The sequence below is a fragment of the Gymnoscopelus microlampas genome (genome assembly GCF_963454915.1).
Source record: "Gymnoscopelus microlampas genome assembly, chromosome: 1".
Lineage (NCBI taxonomy): Eukaryota > Metazoa > Chordata > Actinopteri > Myctophiformes > Myctophidae > Gymnoscopelus > Gymnoscopelus microlampas.
The window spans coordinates 47285493-47309352 of record NC_139962.1 but is presented as its reverse complement, the minus strand read 5'-3'; the positions used below and the strand labels follow the sequence as shown (position 1 = coordinate 47309352).

The 23860-nt window shown below is 42.7% G+C and overlaps 1 protein-coding gene across 1 annotated transcript in view; it reads left to right on the top strand.

Moving 5' to 3' along the window:
* The first annotated feature begins 3103 nt into the window (after nt 1-3103).
* slc7a10a (solute carrier family 7 member 10a) overlaps nt 3104-23860 on the top strand; it is a 40317-nt gene continuing 19560 nt past the window's right edge. The window contains exons 1-3 of the mRNA XM_084059532.1: nt 3104-3373; nt 18888-19092; nt 21992-22143. Of these exons, the coding sequence (XP_083915658.1) occupies nt 3274-3373; nt 18888-19092; nt 21992-22143 (457 nt within the window). The 5' untranslated portion in view covers nt 3104-3273. The remainder of the gene's footprint in view (nt 3374-18887; nt 19093-21991; nt 22144-23860) is intronic.

Below are 23860 nucleotides of genomic sequence, written 5' to 3'. Positions count from 1 at the left end.
GTGTATGGGAAGTACTCCCCATTGGCTTAAAGGACAGCCAATGTTGAAAAAGATGTCGAAACCATGTCGCATAGGTGTTCACCAGTTGCTCTGTCTGTTAGTAGACTAGCACACTCTTCGAGCAAGTTGGTAAAAAAAGAAGAAACTGTCTGGACTGGACTGACAGCACAGAGGCCCTCCACAGGAGTGTCTTCTCCTTTGCCATGGTAAAATCAACACCAGCCATAAACAAACTGAACAAGCTGGTGAGGAAGGCTAGCTCTGTATTGAGATTTGAACTGGACAACCAAACGGCAGTAATGCCAGTGGCCTGGGCCCAGTGCTATCTTGGAAGGGGGAGAGTGAGTAGTCGTGTACTACAACTGCTGACCCAACAAGAGCTGTTAGCGGTGGTTCAGGCTGTGAAGCATGTCCGCCTGTACTTATAATATATGGACACAAGTTTCTGCTTCGGTCCGATCACACATCCGTGACCGGGAACTTCTGTGTCATAGTAGTGATGGACTATTTTATGAAGTGGCCAGAGGCATATGCGTTTCAAGACCAGAGTGGTGTTGCCACACCAATAACCTTGTTCCCAGCATTTTCTCGGGGTAAAAGCCTGTAACGACCTTACGCAGAAAGTGTCTGTAGGGCGGGACTCCCATAATGTACTTCCCCCGGAAGCATTTTTTTCCCCCCCGACCAATCACAACACGATTTTCATTCCCGGGGAATGTAAGGCATCAACATAACTTCCTTGGGCGGTACTTCCTGTACTTCCGCCCTTCTCATCCAGAGTGCCACAGCAGCAAAACTGGTGGGTTCAGGGACGGAGCTTCGGGGGGGGGGCCAAGGGGGGGCAGGGGGTCTGGCAACCCCCTGGCCAGGGACTCCCGGAGGCCCGTCACATCAACCTTTATATTCTATCAGGACTGCATGGGTCCCTGGCACGTCGGGCGGGCCCATCACATGGGCCCATCACATGGGCCCATCACATGGGTAATATGTGTCCAGCGTAATTGGTTGAAGAGGGTTCCAAAATGACATGATCGCTGTCCGTGGTGCTGAACTAGCACCACGTGCATGTGTGCACTGTGGTGCACGATTTGTGCTCTGCAGGCAGGCATGCATTGTAATGTTATTTGTTTTAATCTGGTTATCTGTTTTATTTAATCAAACAACATTAAATAAAGAATGGTCTAAATAGCATTTAATTGACTTATATGGCCTAAGTACTTTACAGTTTTGCCATGATGTTTCAAATACTTTGAATGTGTGTGAGAAACATCTAATAAGGCGTGTGTGAGCCCTGCTTACGTGCAGGCATGTGTTTGTTTGTGGAAAGTGATGTAGTGTCAAGCTTTAAAGGGTTATAGCACTGCACCATAATGTAACGGGTGACTGTATAGCACTTTCCTGTGTTTTGGAATATTTGGTTGCATTTGTGGACCTGCAAGGATCCATTTGGTTCCTACCTATCAATAATTTAGCTGGGGACCCCCTCAAGGACCTCTGGGGTTCCTCAAACCCTCTTTGAAAAGCACTTTTTTACTGAATCACCCCACTGCCTCTGGCTTCTCTGCTTTCCTTGCATGTTCTGACTGGCCTCCTGGTTTTGACATGTTTTGTCCTTTTTAAACCCTGACACTTGACAATGTACAGTGTTGGCCAAGTAGTCACTCAGGCATGGTTTACAGGTGCAGCTGGTACTGGGGTCATGAGGTGATCATACTTCAGGAAGGCTGGCACCTTACTGGCTCACAGTTTGTGTGTGCCTGACTGCCACAAAGTTGCCAACGTGCTTCATTTCAATCTGCCATTTTACTTGAGGCCTATCTCTTTTTTTCCCATTCTGTACTGAACAAGTTGGATTAGTGTAATAACTAAATAACGTAAATAATAACGTAAATAACTATCAGGCATACAGCATTGACAACAATTGCATTCACCAGAATACAGAAATGTACCTACGGTATTTGCAGGGTAGATGCAGAAGAGTTGGAAAAGTAATTTGTGAAGTGGAAACCATCTAATCAATGGCAGGTGTGGGGCATCATTTGGCAGGTGTGGGGAATTCCCAAAATCAAGGCTGGGGGTTGCCAAGGTGATCAATTGGTATACTAGCCAACTAGGCTACTGGTCTAAGGACTGATAACTATCAGTGGCGTGCACAGACATTTTGAGGGGCAGGTGCTCAAGTAAATTATGCTTTTTTTTGTTTACTTGGTCCACTCTTTTTCCCCTCTACACCTATACCTCTTTGCCAAAAATAGCCGATCTACAAGCCCACAATGCCTCGCAGCGCGAGGCGTTGTGGGCTTGTAGATCTGCTATTTTTGGCTAAAGTTCTCCTCAGAAAAGGGATGCTAGGTTTCGAGTGGTTATGGTAAAAAGAAAAATCATATCACATAAAGATTTGGCAGACCCCCTGCCAAAAGGGCACTTCTGGTCAAGAGGGCAAAGGGCAGGTTCTTTAGCAACACCTAGAGTCTATCTGTGCACGTCCCTGATAACTATACTACTACAGTTAGTTGGTCTTAAATAATTTGTAAGCCAATATAGCTGTTTGGGGACTGAGAAGAAGAAGAGAGAGAGAGAGAGAGAGAGAGAGAGAGAGAGAGAGAGAGAGAGAGAGAGAGAGAGAGAGAGAGAGAGAGAAGCAGAGAGGGAGTGAGGAGTGAGAGAGAGGTAGAAGCAGAGAGAGAGAGGGAGAGAGAGAGAGAGGGGGGAGTGAGAGAGAGAGAGAGGGGGGAGAGAGAGAGAAAGAGAGAGAGAGAGAGAGAGAGAGAGAGAGAGAGAGAGAGAGAGAGAGAGAGAGAGATGCAGAGAGGGAGTGAGGAGTGAGAGAGGTAGAAGCAGAGAGAGAGAGAGGGAGAGAGAGAGAGAGGCGGGGAGTGAGAGAGAGAGGGGGGGGAGTGAGAGAGAGAGGGGGGAGAGAGAGAGAAAGAGAGAGAGGGGGAGAGAGAGAGAGAGAGAGAGAGAGAGAGAGAGAGAGAGAGAGAGAGAGAGAGAGAGGTCGAAGCAGAGAGGGAGTGAGAGAGAGAGAGAGAGAGAGGTAGAAGCAGAGAGAGGGAGTGAGAGGAAGAGAGAAAACGCGGGGAAACAGTCAGAGTGAGAGAGTGCGTGTGAGAGAGAGAAAGAGAGTCACAAAGTCAGTCAGAGAGAGAGAGAGAGAGAGAGAGAGGGGTCCAGCTCCACATCCCCTCCAGTCGTGTGTGTCAGATCAGATGGACTAACAGCAACAGGAGGAGGTTAGAAGCAGACAGAGGACAGTCTCCACACACAACAACCATGACGGCCACGGAGAACGACAAGAACCCACCGGGGGGGAGCGACAGGGTTGCGTTGAAGAAGGAAATAGGACTGATGAGCGCCTGCGCTATCATCATTGGTGAGTTTATTATTTATTATCCATAATGACGAACTACAGAGGAACTTATAGAATCACTTTATGACCAAGTATGAAGATCATTAAGGTGCTTTGTGTTGGTAGAACATAATAGGCGATCATTAACATACTGTATAGGAAACAGCGTGCATGTGGTCTTAAAGGGATATTTCACTTTAAAATTAAAATAAATATTAAAAAGATACATGGAATAAATATTAAAAAAGTAACGTAAAAATCACGATGGCCGTGAATTTTCCGTTACTTTTTTTCATTTGTTTTTCATATATTTGTTTTAATGTTTATTTTATTTGAAAGTGAAATATCCCTTTAAGGACATAGCTACGCGTACTGTACATGTGATCTCTGTATCACTCCATGCAGTTCAGTTAAAACTCTTAATACTTTATAATCTGGGCAATGGGTAGCCTACACAACCGGGTCTCTTACTGTACACGTTAGCCTACAGGCGAGTGCTGTAGCCTACTTATAAGTACAACTTTGAGCATTTTTTTTACTTTGCTGGAGTATTTCCAGTTTTCAGTACTTTTACTTCTACTCCACTACAATTATTTGAAAACTTGAGTTTCTAGTTACTTTGTAAAACATTGGCTTTTTGAAAATAGAAGATCTACAAGCTCACACCTGAGCTTATGTAGATCTGCTATTTTCAATTTCAGTATTCTGCATAATGAGTAGCCTACTTTTTACTTTTGGTACTTTAAGAACATTTGATGCCAATATCTTTGTACTTTTACTCAAGTGCATTTTGAATACGGGACTTTATACTTGAAACAGAGTACTTCTACAGTGCAATATTGATACTTTTCCTTAAGTAAGATATGTGAGTAGTTTTTCCACCACTGGTATACGTAGGAACATAACTGTGAATGTCGGTAGTGTACTCTGTCCTGTAGATGGATGTCGGTTTCGTGCGTGACAACAAAGCGCCCGCATAGTTTATATTAGTTACATTATAGCCTAGCCCTAGCCTACTATACGTTTTAAAAATAGCCCTGCCTTTGTCATTTGGTGATTTGCGAGGAGACGAAACGTCTTAAAACACAACACGTATTCATTAATGCTTCTTCCGACCTTAAAGTAGCCTAGAGAGAGTTTTGACAACGACTGATTTAAGCATGGTCTTTAATAGCTTATTATTTTAAGTTATGATGAAGTTATGGCGTATTTCATCTACATGTGGTCGATCGGTCGGTCCATGTTGCCATCTGCCACAGCTTAGCTAAAACGTACATGTGGATGAAAATGAAAACTGCTGGCTGGGTTGCATCATGTTCAAAGGGGGGAGTTCTGATTACAGTATAGAGGCAATGTGATGTCGACGTGGCTGCACATTGTGATGTTTGGAGAAGGCTACAAATAAAATGTTCATCATTATTATATTCTTAATAAGTGTGTGTGTACACACACACACACACACACACACACACACACACACACACACACACACACACACACACACACACAATACAAAGCTGTGCATAAATATGTTTTTCTTATTTTATGTAGTTTTGCATGGCACCTTGATGTGTCTTATTATACTTTTGTTTTATTTAGTTATGTCATGTGGTCCAGGCAAGTTGACAACTGGGTCAATTAAATTACCAGGCTAAATACAGACCACAGCAGCATGCCAAATATTAGAAAGCACACTTGAAAGTATGCTATTTCTTACCAAAGGAAGACAGGCACTGCACTGTTCATTAAAGGGGAATTAGAACCATTATATAGATTATGGAATTATCCACTTAAACCCTATATACTTTATTGACCAGAGTCTCCCAGTGGTCTATAACTCTAAGAGGGAACTGCAAAGTCGCAGTTGGAAATGTTTTATTCACAGAAGGCCCCTGTTTCACTTTGTGAAAACAACACTCTATAGACATGATTCATAGCTGAAAATTGTACTACTGTACCTGCGATTGATTCATCATGTTCATGGCACGCACAGGGGTTGTCCCTGCAGTGTTCGGAATGCCGTCCATCAAATACTTAAACCGAAAATCTATGCTATTTTTGCAGAATGTTTGCCCCAGAATAAGGACGCTAGGGTTCATGTGGTTGCCACAGTTTAAGCCTCGGTTTAAGTTGTTAATGATGAAGAATAAAAGTAGACTGTTGTGTGTACTGTGTAGTACAACCAACCAACCAACCCCAATAGGCACATGGCATTGCCTCCTGCCAACATGTTGGTTGCTGAGGTCTGTAGCCTAACATTATTCTAGAGAAATTGAGATAGCTATCATCAGTAATGTTTTATTAACCTCCCCTCACCGATGATATGCAGGAGAAGGTTTATGATCAGGGGTCTATACTTGTCGAGTTGCGAGGCGTTGTAAGCTTGTAGATCTACTATTTTCCCAGAATAGGGATGCTAGGTTTCATGAGGTTAATTATTTAATTAAAATCAAACTGGGTGTCTGGCTGGCTGGCTGACTGGCTGGTTGGCTGACTGGCTGACTTACCAGAAGTTTTATGTCCCATATCCCACACATTCCATGCAATTTTCACATTCCAGTAAAGGTGAATTGACCCTACAGACAAACGTGGATTGTCAAAATCTCACTCACATTTGCACAGTATGTGTTGTTGGAGGCTTGGAGCCCTATGATTAAAAGAAAGTCATACATTTCAATGTTTACACTGCTACATACGGTATAACAAACAGTATATCCCGTATTAAAATTCTGTGTATTGGTGTGGCACTGCCCTGTGCCTCTTTTGATTGACAGAATGGTAGGTTTCAGGTAAAATCCCTATTCCTAAAAATGTGTTCTATGTTATCCTCCATGCTTGCTAGGCGCTCATGCGCCCTTGCGTGTATGCTGGGAAACATGTGATCAATAACTTACAATAGCTTTAGCTTAACAATAACTTAACAATAGCTCAGTGGTTTTCAAACGGGGGGCAAGTCAAAATCTCAGGCACACCTGTAGCAAAAATATCTTATCTACTAGCTCACAACGTGTCAAGATGAAAAACGTTGTGATCTTATATTCCATATTGACAATTTTCGCTTTTTACAATTTAGATTTTAAATTGTCACCTAAAATGACATTTCCAAAATGGGGATGCCAGGTTGGAATTGGTAAAAAGGGTATTGAACTTGTGCGCCCAGAGTACTGATATAGTAAATAAATAAAAAATGCATACATTTTTGTATACTGTATCGTGTATTATATTGAAATAATAATAATAATGTGTGGTTGTTACAAAATCCCAAGGCACACCTGGACTTGTACCATGGCCAACCACCAGTGTCCCATGGCACACAGCTGAACCTGACTTGCTCAGTACCACCATAGTGACCAAAAGTTACGTTGATCAACTTCAGTGATTGTAAGCGTAAATCTATAATTAGTGCTGGCCTATGTTTTATATAGGGTTATTCTGGCATCAGAAACAGTAGGTGAAATCAATTGCAGTCATCTCTAGATATATTCTCGTCTAGTGTCCATTTCCATAAATTCCTATGTGGGGATTTAATAGGGCATGATTTAATTTCTTACCAGGCTATTGGGCCAAGGTCCCTGTATAACATCATGAAGGAACTGGCTGCTGACTGTGAAAGCAGAATCTGTATGGGGCACTCATAACACAATAATGATGAGACAGACAAGAATTCAATTTCCAAAGTATGAGAGAGTTTAAAAGCATTAATACAGTGGAGCCAACGTACATGTCATCAATGGGACATACATGCTGACTCCCTGAGGTCATGTCCCACCTGGGTTAAATAGGCTTGTTTCAGACACCCCCTCAACACCAACCACAGACAGTTTTTCACATAGAGATGTTAATTTAGTCAACAAGCATGATGACAAAACAAAAGAATTTAAATGCTGCATAGGTGCCAGCCTGTCTCATAGAGGCAGGGTGGAGTCACACAGACTGCGGGAAACTTAAAAAGCAGTACAACTATACATTGGTTTGTTCTAAATTCACATTATAGAGTTCTTTCAGATTAACAATATTACATACTTCAAATTTCCTTGACATGACCAATAAAGGTTTTAATCTCATTGGTTGCATACTGTAGCTCTACCATAAATACATATATTTTATCCTACTATAGAGGACAGCCTAGTGCTGTTATTGCACACCTGTTAGAGTTTATATCTGATTTGAGATCTATGTGATATTATATTTATTCATATTGTATTGTACCCCTATTTTGGGGCATGCACAAGTGCAGCAGGCAGGTGAACTGATGATCAGTGCCGTCTGCCGCCTGACTGTCTCAGTCTCCACAGATTTTTATAGCTATAACCATTATTTTATACTTTGGGCTATTAAAAAATAGCAGATCTGCAAGCTCATAGCGTGGCACCGAGTGCCGCGCTACGAGCTTGTGGATCTGCTATTTATTTTGAAAAATCGTGACGATTTGTGCAAATCTTTGAATGTATATGTTTTTTAAAGCAAAAAGTTTTACTAAAATCATCCAAAATGATATGTATTTGTCCACGAACCCCCCGCCCCCACCATCTCAAAATATTTTGTTCCAGGGACCCCCAGAAGGAAAGATTTGAGTTAAAAATGTATATATATATTCAAAGATTTGCACACATTTTCACGTTTATTCTTCAAAAATAGCAGATCTACAAGCTCATAGCGTGACACATGAGCTTGTATATCTGCTATTTTTGAATAGCCAAAGAAATATATAAAGTGACACAGATGCGTTCCCGGATTGAATGGGTTAAGCCTTTTTGAACACTACAGATTCAGCAATAGATGCAAAGACATAGAACACATACAGAATGCAAGTGAAATTGTATGTGCATTCTTCCTCTATGTTCCATTAATTCCATCATTGCATTATGATATGATGGAATCATGACAAGCTATGTTGTGGTTCAATGAGTTGTGATATTGTAGAACACTGTCTTGTTATGCTGTTGCAGTTGAACACAAAGGAGTCATGTCTCGCAGGCAGAAAGATAACTTAACTAGAAAATGTGCTCCTCGGAGCACAGGTCTCCGCCAGTACTGTTCCTGATTAATCCTGTCTTACCTCACTTCAAAAGATAAAATGATCTTTTGAAGTGACACACATATTTATAGTTCTCTATTTCATCATGCGTCTCGCTAGCCAATCAAAGCACACCCTTTCAACATATTGTCACGTGTCACGTGAAGCTTGACCAATGTTAGCTTGGTGGACACACAGAAGGACGAGAACGAAAACATAGTCTCCTGGCGGAGACAATAATAAACATAATAAATGTAATACATTTAATAAATTTAATAATAATAAACATGTTTAATAAATTAAACATGTTTAATAAAACATGTTTTAAACATTTATTAAACATGTTTAATAAATTAAACATGTTTAATAAATTAAACATGTTTATTGATTTCTCAATTGACAAATGTGTGTGTGTGTGTGTGTGTGTGTGTGTGTGTGTCGGGGTGATCACACACACCCCACCCCCCACACACACACACACACACACACACACACACACACACACACACACACACACACACACACACACACACACACACACACACACACACACACACACACACACACACACACACACACACACACACACACACACACACACACACTTAGCAGCGCTAATTGTATGGTGCTGGCCAGTAGCAGAGCTACCACGGGGGCAAAGGGTGCGAGAACCCCAGGCCCTAGGGCTTACTGAGGGCCCCTTAAGGGCTGTTTTTGATTGTACATTTTTCAATATATGTTTTCAATCATTTTTTTATTTAACACTATAAAGCATGGTAAAATGCTTGTGTAGTATAATATAATTATATCCAGGAATCAATCTGAGCTTGTGCTATTTTATTATTTTACTGGAATCAATCTTGAGCTTGTGTTACTTTTATGAAGTTAAGTGCAGCTGTCTGTCACTACCTCTGGGCTGTAGAACTTTCTATTTGGCGAGGTACAAATGCAATGTTTTCAGATTCATTTGTGTAAGTGCAGACGATAATGCAATGATGGAATGAACAGCATGATGACAACAAATGAGACACACTGCCTCTGTGGAGACTGAGACAGTCAGTCAGTAGTATGCTGCTTTTCTCTCTGGGGTATTTTATCCCTGTGTGTGTGTGTGTGTGTGTGTGTGTGTGTGTGTGTGTGTGTGTGTGTGTGTGTGTGTGTGTGTGTGTGTGTGTGTGTGTGTGTGTGTGTGTGTGTGTGTGTGTGTGTGTGTGTGTGTGTGTGTGTGTGTGTGTGTGTGTGTGATAGGTGGTTGGGCAGCAGATCAAGACAGGTCAGAACAGGTCAATGCTACTGAGACCGGATTAAACTAGTGCAGCAGGTTGGCATTCAGGGTCATGTGATAATGGATACTTTGATGATTTCAACTGATGCCCAAGTTCATGGATTAAATGGTTATTTCTGTATTGAACTCATAGTAACTCAATGGATTAAAACATTTAATACTGAATCTTTTAGTGATCTTTTGCCGGCTTTAGATTTTCTTTTATTAATTCAAAGAATGGTATAAAAGTTCACCAACAATACATAGTTTGGCTGATGGTCTCTAGTAGTGACATTGATGCAAGGACATTAGCCTATGCAGAGATTGCCTTGTTAGTAGATATGACTGCTTGTCCAAATGCTTCGGCAGCTCATCAGACAAAAAAATTATAATGAAGAGAGGGGCAGTTAAAAGAAAATGTAAGTGACAATACAACATGCAAGAAAAGTCTTTATTTGATTTACGAATTGGGCCTTACATTGAGAAACATTACTCATAGGAGCTGTGCCAGACAATTAATTTCCATTGTTATTTCCTATTAAGAATATTTCATACATCTTTTCAACTTTAATCATTTCATCGTTTCAGTGCTGTAGATTTGACTCTGCAACGTTAGTTTGCCCTTGGGATAAATTACCTTTCTTACATTTCTTCCTTGACTCTATGAAAATGAGTTTGCTATTGCAAACTTTGAGAGCAGGTCACTGCTCTTAAAGTTAATGAAAAACAATAATTTGAATGGTCATGATTGAATCCACTTGCAAAACACCCACTGACATTATATTCAGCCTAATCCAAGCTATTTTGAAACTTTGCCACAGGTGCTTTTGCTTTGGTCGATATGCCCTTCTCCAGTGTGGAAAATAACAATGTCTGTTACCACATCTCACCCACCAAATTATTAACTGATCTTCATGCCCGTTTGCCTTTTCCCTTTTCCCCCAAAATAGGGCCCTATGTGTTTGTTGAAAATTTCACGGGAACATGGCTGCACGGAATGACATAACACAGCCAGGAAAGGTGGGCAGTTGTCCCTAGATTTCATGATGACATTTTCAAATAAAAAATGCAACTAACTGTAAAATAGCTTTTATCCTATCACACGGAAGAAACTGATTGCCAGTCATGATACAATAGACAAACCAAGGACAGCACACACCGTTCTACATGCATGGATTGGTGAATGGTTCAGCACCACCGCCATTGGACAGCGACAGGCCATTGCCTTTTTTTTTTACACAGGGATAAAATACCCCAGAGAGAAAAGCAGCATACTACTGACTGACTGTCTCAGTCTCCACAGAGGCAGTGTGTCTCATTTGTTGTCATCATGCTGTTCATTCCATCATTGCATTATCGTCTGCACTTACACAAATGAATCTGAAAACATTGCATTTGTACCTCGCCAAATAGAAAGTTCTACAGCCCAGGGGTAGTGACAGACAGCTGCACTTAACTTCATAAAAGTAACACAAGCTCAAGATTGATTCCAGTAAAAAAATAAAATGGCACAAGCTCAGATTGATTCCAGGATATAATTAAATCACATTCCACAAGCATTTTACCATTATAGTGTTAAATAAAAAAAAAATTACAAACATATTTTATGAGAAATGTACAAACAAAAACAGCCCTTAAGGGGCCCTCAGTAAGCCCTAGGGCAGGGGTGGGCAGCATTTATTTCCAGAGGGCCACACTGACTTCGATAAAATGAGTGAAGGGCCACACATTCATTGTACAATTGAATTGAAACTTGAGAAAACATACTGTAAGTGCTGAATGATGTTGAAACTGCATGAATTTGGTAGACATGCCAGACTACATTAGAATAAGGTCCTTGCTTTCACAACAACAATGTTCATCAACAAAATGTTGATCTTTCTCTTTCTTTTTGTATCACTCTGGTGTACTCTGTACGAGATTACAATGAATAGATCACATGAAACAATCCACGTCAATGCCGTATCTTATCTTATCTGATATGCACCTCTCCATAGGTCACTGATAAAACACATTGCATTCACATCGCATTCATTATATGATGAACTCACAGCAGACTGTTTCACTGTTACATTATAAACATAAAACATTTGAGTACATACGGATGGAGGAATGCAGGTATGTACTCAAATGGCAAATATTAATTAATATTAATTGGAGTTTAATTAATTTGTCTCAAAACCCGTAACATATGGCAGCCTTTTAAAATGTAGATATTTTTACATTTTTTTTTTGGGGGGGGGGCAGTTTTTAGCGGTGCCAACCGCTCTACACTTGACTTTTGACTTTTGTATGTCCGTCCGTCCGTCCGTCCGTCCGTCCGTCCGTCCGGCGGTTTCAGCACGGGATGAGCACGGCAAAGAAGCAAACAGCTATAACTTCAGTTTGCAGCATGCCACCAAGTCCAAATTTGGTATGTGGACTTAGACCACCAATAGGGACGAGCATGAATTGATGACGTTATCAAAAAGGGGTCCAGGGACCCCCAGCGCCCGTATGAGCACGGGATGAGCACGGGATTTTAAACAGCTATAACTCCAGTTTGCAGCATGCCACCAAATCCACATTTGGTATGTGGACTTAGACCACCAATAGGCACGAGCATGAATTGATGAAGTTATCAAAGAGGGGTCCAGGGACCCCCCGCGCCCGTATGAGCACGGGATGAGCACGGGATTTTAAACAGCTATAACTCCAGTTTGCAGCATGCCACCAAGTCCACATTTGGTATGTGGACTTAGACCACCAATAGGCACGAGCATGAATTGATGAAGTTATCAAAGAGGGGTCCAGGGACCCCCCGCGCCCGTATGAGCACGGGATGAGCACGGGATTTTAAACAGCTATAACTCCAGTTTGCAGCATGCCACCAAGTCCACATTTGGTATGTGGACTTAGACCACCAATTGGGACCAGCATGAATTGCTGAAGCCCCGCCCCCTCTGTCTTCCCATTGGCTGGCCTTCAAACAGCCGTAACTCAAGTTCGCAGCATGCTATGGAGTACAAATTTTGTACATGGACTTAAACCATTAATAGGGACTAACTGTCATTACTTAAGCCCCGCCCCCTCTGTCTGCCCATTGGCTGGGCTTTAAACAGCCATCATTCCAGTTTGCAGCATGCTCCCAAGTACAAATTTGGTAAGTGGACTCAGACCACCAATAGGGACGCATTGAAATGAGTTAAGGCCCGCCCCAAAGGCACCGCTTCCTTCACACAGGGTGTGATTTTTAGCGGTGCCAACCGCTCTATACGTGGCTTTTGACTTTTGTATGTCCGTCCGACCGGCGGTTTCAGCACGGGATGAGCACGGCAAAGAAGCAAACAGCTATAACTTCAGTTTGCAGCATGCCACCAAGTCCAAATTTGGTATGTGGACTTAGACCACCAATAGGGACGAGCATGAATTGATGACGTTATCAAAAAGGGGTCCAGGGACCCCCAGCGCCCGTATGAGCACGGGATGAGCACGGGATTTTAAACAGCTATAACTCCAGTTTGCAGCATGCCACCAAATCCACATTTGGTATGTGGACTTAGACCACCAATAGGCACGAGCATGAATTGATGAAGTTATCAAAGAGGGGTCCAGGGACCCCCCGCGCCCGTATGAGCACGGGATGAGCACGGGATTTTAAACAGCTATAACTCCAGTTTGCAGCATGCCACCAAGTCCACATTTGGTATGTGGACTTAGACCACCAATAGGCACGAGCATGAATTGATGAAGTTATCAAAGAGGGGTCCAGGGACCCCCCGCGCCCGTATGAGCACGGGATGAGCACGGGATTTTAAACAGCTATAACTCCAGTTTGCAGCATGCCACCAAGTCCACATTTGGTATGTGGACTTAGACCACCAATAGGGACCAGCATGAATTGCTGAAGCCCCGCCCCCTCTGTCTTCCCATTGGCTGGCCTTCAAACAGCCATAACTCAAGTTCGCAGCATGCTATGGAGTACAAATTTTGTACATGGACTAAAGCCAGCAATAGGGACTAACTGTCATTACTTAAGCCCCGCCCCCTCTGTCTGCCCATTGGCTGGGCTTTAAACAGCCATCATTCCAGTTTGCAGCATGCTCCCAAGTACAAATTTGGTAAGTGGACTCAGACCACCAATAGGGACGCATTGAAATGAGTTAAGGCCCGCCCCAAAGGCACCGCTTCCTTCACACAGGGTGTGATTTTTTTTTTTTATGACTTGCCGGGCCGGATTGAGATGGTCAAAGGGCCTGGTCCGGCCCCCGGGCCGTATGTTGCCCATGTGTGCCCTAGGGCCTGGGGTTCTCGCACCCTTTGCCCCCGTGGTAGCTCTGCTACTGGCCAGCACCATACAGTGGAAAAGCGCTGTTCAGCTGGAAAAACAAAGTGAACAGATACAGCTGTATTTTGGAATGTCTGACTATATATGTGTTCGTGCGTGTGTTGGCATTCACTGTTATCTGATAAAAGATGAATTGGTGATTTCAACTGATGCCTAGGATAATTGATTAAAGATACATTTCCAAAGTTCTTTTCGACTTTCACCTGATCTTGGCAGTCTGTTTGAGGTGCTGTAGATTTGTTGGTGGTGACTCTGCACCTCCCACACAAGGACATTAGTTTGCTAAGAAAATGACATTTCTTCCATGACACAGTAAAAACCAGTACACCGTAGCACAGCTCATTGCTCTTTGAGGTAATGAAAAGTGTTGATTTGATTGATTGGTCATGATTGAATCCACCTGCAACACTGATCATATATTCAAAACATTGCCACAGGTGCTTTTTCTTTGGTAGTGAAACGCCCTTCTCCGGTGTGGAAAATTACAAAAGTCTGTCACCACCCCTCACCCGCCAAATCATTAACTGATCTTCATGCCAGTTTGCCTTTTCCCCCAAAATAGGGCCCTATGTGTTTGTTGGCAATTTCACAGGAAAATGGCTGCACGGAATGACATGACGCTGTCAGGAAAGGTCGGCAGTTATCCCTAGATTACCTGATGATATTTTAGAGACGAAAGAGAGTTCTGCCATGCCTCAGCCAGGTGGAGGCAGGTCCGGTGTGTCACAGGCATCAAAAGCCGCTCGATCAATTATGACCCTAACTATAACCCTTATTAAGGTGCTACTGTAAGTATAAAAATCAAGATGCTACTGCATCTTCCTCATAGTCATGCCAACAACATGAGATGCAGTAGCATTCAAGGTAATTAAAAAGAAGGTACGGTCATCTACGTCATTTTCGCTAGTATCCAGCAATTCCAGCCGGCAGATTCATTGCACTGGGAGGCAAACTGCAGCCGTGAAATACATTGGAGTCTATGAGAGCCAAGTGGACCAGCTTATGAACAAACACTATTTCTGAACAACTGCGACCTTTGTAAAAATGTAAAATAAAAGAAGACATATCACACATTGTTTTCTGCTGTGTTGATTTTCGATATGTACACTGTATAATCTTATTCAGGTATCTATAAACAGCACAAAGTACGTTTCTGATCATGCAGAGTTACTACAAGGGGGGTCCGCCAAATCTTTGTGTGATATGATTTTTTTTTGCCTTAACCACTTGAACCCTAGCATCCCTTTTCTGAACTTTAGCCAAAAATAGCTGATCTGAAACACACTTTTATACAATATAGAGGGGGTCCCTGCTTCATCTCTGTCTCAGCTAGGGGGTCCTTGGCCTGAAAACGTTGAAGACCCCTGGTTTAGATGCCTCAATAAAATTATCAAAAAATAAGTGATTAGAAAACAACCTGTGTGATATGTCTTATTTTATATTCCTGAACCAATTAACTGACAAAGGACACAATCGTGTTTGTTCACAAGCTGGTCCAGTCGGCTCTCATTGACTCCAATATATTTCACTGAACTTGCTGATCCAGATTTGCCTCCCATGTGCGTCAATGGCACCTGACCGGCCCGTGGACCGACCCTGCCTTCTATCATAGCCGTGGTTGCATTGAAACGTCAGTCTTGCTTTTTGTACTTACTAGCACCTTAGTAAAGAGGCCATAATTGTCCGAGCTGCTCCAGTGGTGTTCTTTTGACATTTTAGAGACCTTGGGTCAAAAAGTCAAAAAAGGCCTTTCAGCTAATTTAAGAATGTATGCAACCCGATAGCTGAATGGTTATGGCGTGTACTACATAGGCTCTAAGGCCTGACAGCGAGTCCGCAAACTCCTATTCTCTCTCCCAGTTTCGTAGAAAATTATATTGATTATGAATCACTTTTTTTTCATTGTAATATTTCTCTAAAGATTTTTTTTATTTTGTGTATTTTTCTGCCATTATTATTTGATTTTTTTGTAAAACATTTATAAACTCTGTTTATAGGTAAGGGCTTAAATAAGGCTTCTCTGTGAGGTTACAGCAGGTCCCAGACTGTTTAATCATGACCTTATCTTTTTCACCAGTTTACCTCAGAGACAAGTCAAGGTCAAGTTCTTACTGGCAAAGCTAACACTGACTGCTGCTGCTCAGTGCTCACACACTAGACAACATATAGTAATATCACCCTCGGCAACACCAAAAGTACAAACTACTAAACTCTGACTCATCTGTGTTGAGACTAACGCAAAGACAGCTCAGTGAAGTAAAGCAAAATGTAATAAAACAAATGGATGAAATGTCTCTTGTCTGGATGAAGTTTGGCCAAATCCAATACTAAACTGTGGATTCTAGTATCACTTTTGTCTTCATATTAAAAATGTATTTGCCTTCATATATTTATATGAATATCAAATTTCCTGTCTCTAAACCAATGATTCATTTAGAGTCTCTTATGAATGTAGGAGACTCTGTTCTGTTGTCAATATGATTTGGAATATGTGCTGTACTAGATACTGTTGTCGTGTTTTACAGATGTATAATTATTTTACAGTGAATAAATTGGCACAAAAAGGTTTCTATTCTAATGCATTATAATGATGTGAGTAGTGTGTAATGTAATGTGAGCACAGTGATCATACAGTAGTGACTGGTCAGGGTCATTCATTATGATGCTTCAGTTTGTCACAGCACAAACACAACACATTACATACACACAATACAACACAAACACAACACGAACATGCAACACATCACAAACACACAGCACAGGCCTTTATGTAACTGCTCATCTCTTCAACCAGGCCCCCAAAATCAGTACTGACAACTACTATCCAGGGCCTCCTCCGCTCTCTCTCTCTCTCTCTCTCTCTCTCTCTCTCTCTCTCTCTCTCAATTTTGCTCTGTCTTTCCCCCCTCCCCCTCTCTCTATATGCATCATTATGACAATCAGTAAGCAATGATGCTGCATCCAGTGCTTGCTGTAATTTTACAGTGAAATGACCATGGCCTGTCTCAGTGATGCATGCAATTGTAATTGTCTCACGTTGTTACAGTATATTTTCTTTTAATGTTCTTTTCCCTTTTTAATTAGTGTAGTCTTTGTGTACAGGTATCATTGACCTGCAGGGGGCCAGGGCAGTACAATTAGGCTTATGTCACGTTATCTCAACTCATCCAAACTTGTTGCAACTACTATAACTGTTTCTTAGATGTTGGTGGTTTTCCTGTCCAGTTTCTCTTGTGTCTTTTACCATTGATCTGTTAATTCTGAAAGTGCTACGCACCATGACTCTGTGGTACAGTAGAGCACAGTGGCGTCGTTAGGCGGGGGCTTCGGTGGCTATAGCCACCAATGTTTTATTTATTTATTTACTTACTTATTAAATTATATATCTATAACCCTAACCTAACCCTAACCCTAAAACCGAAATAAAGTAACAAAAAACGGGCCGCGCAGGGGGGGCCACATGGCCGTTGCTAAGCCCCCAACCTAGTAGAGACCTAGCGACGCCTCTGGTAGAGCAAGAGAGAAAGAGACACGAAAGACAGAGTAGAGAGAGAGGACAGAGATGGTACGGACTGAGAGAGATGGGTAGAGAGGGAATTGAGGGGGTATAGGCAGGGAGAGCCAGGACGGAGAGATTAGAGAAACAGGAGGACACAGAGATTAAAAAGCGACAGGGACAGATGTCATGATACAGGTCATGGGAGAAAGCTGATGTTTGTAAAGTGTGAGCCACCAGAGTCTTGTGGGAGACTGCTGTTTTCACAGGTGCTGTCCTCAGACAGAATACCAAGCTAAGCCTAGTTTCCCCATAAAATGGGCTGATCAGGGCTAACGCTGCTAGAGCCAGGCAGGACCTACATTACAGTACACATGAATCCAGTGTAGTAGTCCGACCTCTTATGGTATGTCTTCCTCCGCTGTACACTTTTTAGCAGCACGGCTCTAAGGGTAGCAATCTGTCTGTCTGTCTGTCTCTCTCTCTCTCCAACACTTTGTTCCTTCACAAGACACCTTGAAAACTACTGGCAGGATTGCCATGAAACTCTCTGTGTGCATTCATGCTCGCTGGCGGATGAACCCCACTGATTTGCTTGAGAGGCTTTTGATCTTTTTAGGATCACAGGAATAATGTGTGGTGTTGCTTGTATTCTGCTGTCACAGATTGGAAAGCTAAACGGCTGAACTGTAAAGGTAGTTGCCTAAAAGCATCTGATAAGCCAGTGGACAGACAAGACAGTGGTCCATCAGTGGTCCATCAGGTCTAAATGGGTTGTTTGCTTTTTGCTAAGAGATAACACCGCAGACAGACGAGCAAAGAGAGGAGAGAGCGAGAGGAGGGTGACGAGTGACACAACTTATGTCACCCTCTGGCTTGTGCCAGATTTAAACTCATGATAATAATATGATAAGCTCAGTGTCTATGCGGATAATGCGGTCCATGCTCTGGCTTAACCATCAGGATGCATAATGATAATAATGATTTTGAATAATAATACTAATAAGAACAGTGCTTTACAAAAAAAATCACACCCTGTGTGAAGGTAGCGGCGCCTTTGATACATTTTGTCATCGATATGTGTTTATAATGTGTTTATAGCCACGTGTCACGTGAAGCTTGACCAATCACTATGTTGACGTGTCTGACCAATCAGAGCATTGACGTGTCTGACCAATCAGAGCGTTGACGTGTCTGACCAATCAGAGCGTTGACGTGTCTGACCAATCAGAGCGTTGACGTGTCTGACCAATCAGAGCGTTGACTTGTCTGACCAATCAGAGCGTTGACGGTGAACACGGACAAAGTCAGGTATAGAGCAGGATCCGCTCTATACCTAAAGGTATAGAGCGGCTAGCGCCGCTAAAAATAAAGATTATAGATGAGTTTTGTGTACATTAACGTCTTCATTGTGGCTCTGTATCGTCTCTTCAGGGAACATCATTGGCTCTGGGATCTTCATCTCTCCTAAAGGAGTCCTGGAGCATGCCGGCTCTGTGGGTCTGTCTCTGGTAGTGTGGGTTCTGGGCGGTGGCATCTGTGCCCTGGGCTCCATGTGTTACGCTGAGCTGGGAGTCACCATCCCCAAGTCAGGGGGAGATTATTCCTACGTCACTGAGATCTTTGGAGGCCTGGTAGGGTAAGTACTGTACTACTACCCACATTCACACCATCATATTGTTGCTGTTGGGCAGAAACCTCTTGTCTCCATATTATAACTTTTAGCCTTTTTTTTGTAAATAAATGCCCTACTTGATCATAGTACAGTGTCACACAAAAGTAGCAGATCTGCAAGCTTGAAACGTGACGCGAAGCAACACGTTTTGAGCTTGCAGATCTGCTACTTTTGCAACTTTAGAATTTGAATCCTGAAAAGTAACAGTTTGGGACTTTTCGGTTTCCACCCGACAGAGACAATATTACACTTTTTTTTTATCATAGTATAGTATTAGTATAGCAGTGATTCCCAAACTTTTTGCTCAAGACCTAAACGAGAAATTTGTCTCCCCTGGGACCCAAACTAGTGAGAATAGCCGAGCTACAAGCGCACAGCATGTTAAATGAAATTCTATAAAATAGCTTATAATTTGTTTTGGATTATTATAATTTGTTTTATATTCATTTTAAAACAAAATGTAGGCAAGGGATATTTACTCGCAACCCATAAAAACTAAAATGGGTCCCGAGTCTCAGACTATAGTATAGTATAGTATTGCATAGTACAATCAATACAGGACAGTAAGCTTAGTAAACAGAACACATTACTGTTGGTGGCTGGCCACACAGACTGAAACTCAACCCTGTGACCTTCTGATCAGGACCACGTGTCTAACCACCCTGCTACATTACATGAAGGACTGACATTGTAAGAAACTATTATTTTGGACCTCCTCTGGACCAGCTTAGACCAGCCAGCACTGGCTGTTGATGGTTAAGGACAGTGATTCAGTTTCCCAACCTGTGGGCTGGGGCCCATTGATGGGCTGTGAGGACTTTGCAAGTGGGCCCCCAAATTATTGGCAAAACACAGATTTTAATGATGACCTAAATGACAAAAATGTATGTAAAAAAAGATTTTAAAATGTATGCGGCCCACCCATCTGACCACTTAACACGGCAGCAAGATTTCAATTGGGCCCTGTTGTAAAGGTTGGGAACCACTGGTATAGGAGTTTGGACCCCCCATACCCTTCAATATCTTACCCCCAAAATCAGTACTGACAACTACTATCCAGGGCTTCCTGTCTGTCTGTCTGTCTGTCTGTCTCTCTCTCTTATTTTAAACATCCATAAAGCAGACCACTTGCCCTCATAAAAAGACCACTGGGTACTACAGTATGTACTGACGGCACAGTATGACTCATATGGAACCAGCTGGCAGGCTTATCATCATACGCAAGGCACAATTCTTATGGTCCCACAAGATTTATTAAACAGGCCCTGCTTTACTGTAAGCACATAATCAGTTTTATCTATTAGCGAATAGATTGATAAAACACAGAACGAAGACACACATTTAACATAAACCACATTGCCACTCAAGCACTCCAACTCGGTCCATTAATCATGAGGTCACAGGTTCATACCAGTGACTGTGCCAGCAGTCATGTGCCCAGCTGCACTGCTACAAAGATGTCTCCTTTCGTACAGTACATGGAATGCAGCCTCAGCAACTGTCATATAGATGGTGACACCCAGGACATGATGGAGAAAACACAACAAAGATTCAATGTTTGGAACAAATACTGTCAAGAGAGACAACATTAGCCACTTTCAACCTGGAATCCCTATTATAGGCGAACTGTCATATAGTGCAGTATAAATCAGATGGTGGTCATTACATTTTTAAGATGTTTAATATTGATTAATGTTCATTGTGCTTCACATTTCATTAACCACTTAATTCTTATCTACCTTACAATTGGAATCTACAGTCATGCGCCAGAATGTTTGCGTGTGTGTAAGTTCCATCAGTGTTGCCAGATTGCGCGCCAGCAACAAGCAACCAGCTTGCTGCAAACACACAGAGCTGCGCACTGTGCATGCGTGGACGCACTTTCCCTAACCGACAACACGCCACTTCACGCTTACAACTCCCGGACATGGCAACCCCGAAAACCCCGCCCATCACCGAACATCACCGAACGGCTACGGCCCCAGCCGAAATACAACGAAGTGACGGCCATTGAAAACACCAGCTCGCTCGCTCCACACAGCTCCTGCACAGTTAACTCCTCAATGCTCAAATAAGCACACATTTCGCACCAATGTGGAAATATTCTCACACAAACAAGCCCAACTTAGATTTCTGACCATTACAAATGTCAATAGACACGCAGGACACGAGGCAGTGGCCCTGCGGAAATCGCGGCCTAATGCGCAAGAATAAGCCTCGGCTGGTAGTGACATCGCCGGGCCGCCCGACGGATGTCGGCGGCCCGGCGACAGCGTTAGCATGCGCCTAACACTAACGCTAATGGTAACCAACGCTGCTGTCGTCACTCAAACGGCTACGTTAAACATCTTATCAACAACCTGTATCAACGTTAGTGTGGTCAATGTCAGCCATGCTAACTAATTTGCCCGTTGAACAGTGTTATTTTGGTGACTTTTGTGGGTTTCTGTGACACCATGTCACGATGTAGCATCTCAGAGTGTTATGTAACACGGAACGGAATGAATAGCTTAGCACTTCCGGTGGTTCCTTCACAATAAAGGTTGCAACAAATACACACACCATGCTACACGAGAGCCTCGCGCCAGCGACTAGACGGAAGGGTCGCGTAGCGACCCGCACCTCTAGTATGCTACCGGGGTCCCCCTCCTGTTTTCCCTCTACACAAAATCTCTATGCCAAAATTGGCAGATCTACAAGCTCAGGACTCATCAACACGTTGTGATCTTGTAGATTGGCTATTTTCGCCGAAGGTTTGCCTATAGGGATTCTAGGCTTCATGTGTTCAATTATAATTGGTATAATTATATAAATGGTACACAGTAAGATGGTCAGTGTTGATTTGACTATATATGTGTTGTAGGTTTCTGCTGCTATGGAGTGCTGTGCTGATCATGTATCCTACCACACTGGCTGTCATCGCTCTGACCTTCTCCAACTACGTCCTCCAACCAGCCTTCCAGAACTGCTTACCTCCTTACGTGGCCACCAGACTCCTCGCTACCTCCTGTATCTGTGAGTAACACACACACACACGCTTCAGTTCCAAAAGTACTTCAAGCTTAACAACTACAAAAGAGGATAAGCTCATTGTCATGTCCACAGACTCTGTCAAGAGGCACATGTATGAAACACAGTCCATTGTGAAGTTCTGGATGAGTTGTCAGGCAGAATTCCCAGAGCTTACAGTAAAAGCTAAATGTATTTTACCTTTTGTAACTATGTATCACTGTGAGAGTAATCTCTCAAGATAGATTCAGAGCTCCGCAGCTGAATCTGTCGGCAACTCCCATTACAACGTGTAGAGTTGTTGTTATTAGGAATGAAGACCGGAAGAGGAGGGCTGAAGGAGAACGGTGTCTCTACACAGGGAATTGGGCGCTGCCCCCAGAGGCAAATTCAAAGGAAAAACATTGTTTGTATGTCTGACATGTGCAGGACGTTGCTGAAAATGACAGCAACTTTCCCTGGGTAAATAAAAGACAAAAATAATAAAATAAAACATCTTCCCAAACCCCTGTTGCCCTACGCACAATTCCCAGATCACGATGAGCCCATAAAGTATCAGGGACAGAGCTGTAAACAGATTAGAGTTGATCGAGTTCATAAGGTGTGTTCATTTTAGTCTGGTTAGAACCATAAACTGCATCATTGTTATATCCAACACCAGTTATGCACTGAATTTGATGATAGGAGATCATCTGATAAGAAAGGCTGATGTTGGCATGAGTTGTCACTCTTCTTTTTCCTGGTTAATGTTCGAGCTGAAGGAGTAATTTATGCTGCCGAGCTGGTTAGGTAACATTTATGTGGAAACATTAATAGAAGGCTAGGTTAGCTATACATTATCTAGGCCAGTGTGGCAGAGCCCACTATGGTCAACCTCACACCCATGAGTAGTTGACTGTCATTTGAAAACAGACACTTTGAGTTGACTAAGGACATTCTTAGTTGAGGACAGCCCTGCACCGTGCTTCCAGTGGCCAACACTAAGAGGAGAGACTGGTTATGCTGGACTGTGGTCATCATTTGCAGCTCCCAGTAGCCAAGACTGTGGTTATAAACTTGCTACAGTCTTAATATCTATCTGATTTTGATGACATTGATTATTGATGTGTTCAAAGAGCCAGTGGGAGGCTCAGCATATAGACACATACAGTAGTATGCGTGTGTGTGAGTGAGAGGTGTACAGGTTAATGCTGTAACTCTGATCGTCAAGGGTTATTTTTGGCCTCATAATGTTGCCTGGTTGGGTAGTCTACATACCACATCACCTTCACACTCACTTGTACTCTGTCTATGTGTATGTGAGATTTATCCGTATGTACAGTATGTATGCATGCATGAATATGTCTGTTTGCACACGTGTGTGTGTGTGTGTGTGTGTGTGTGTGTGTGTGTGCGTGTGTGTGTCATAATGCAGACAGAATGGAGACCAGATCATTGGAACACATCACTTGACCTGTGTGTGTGTTAGTGTTTGTGTGTGTGTGGTGTGTGTGTCAGACTACATAATGGTGCCAGCCTTTGTGCCTGCCGCTAATGAGAGGGCGTGTCTCCTTTGTGTATTGTTTTCACAATGGTTGCCGTGACGCCTACTGTCACTGAGTGACAGCGAATGGGGAAGTGGGTGGGACAGAGGGCGGGTACACCCCGGCGATTTAACGACGGAGAATCCCATGCGACAGCCGACACTCATTATGACAGTTCGATGCTGCTATTGGGCCCTTGG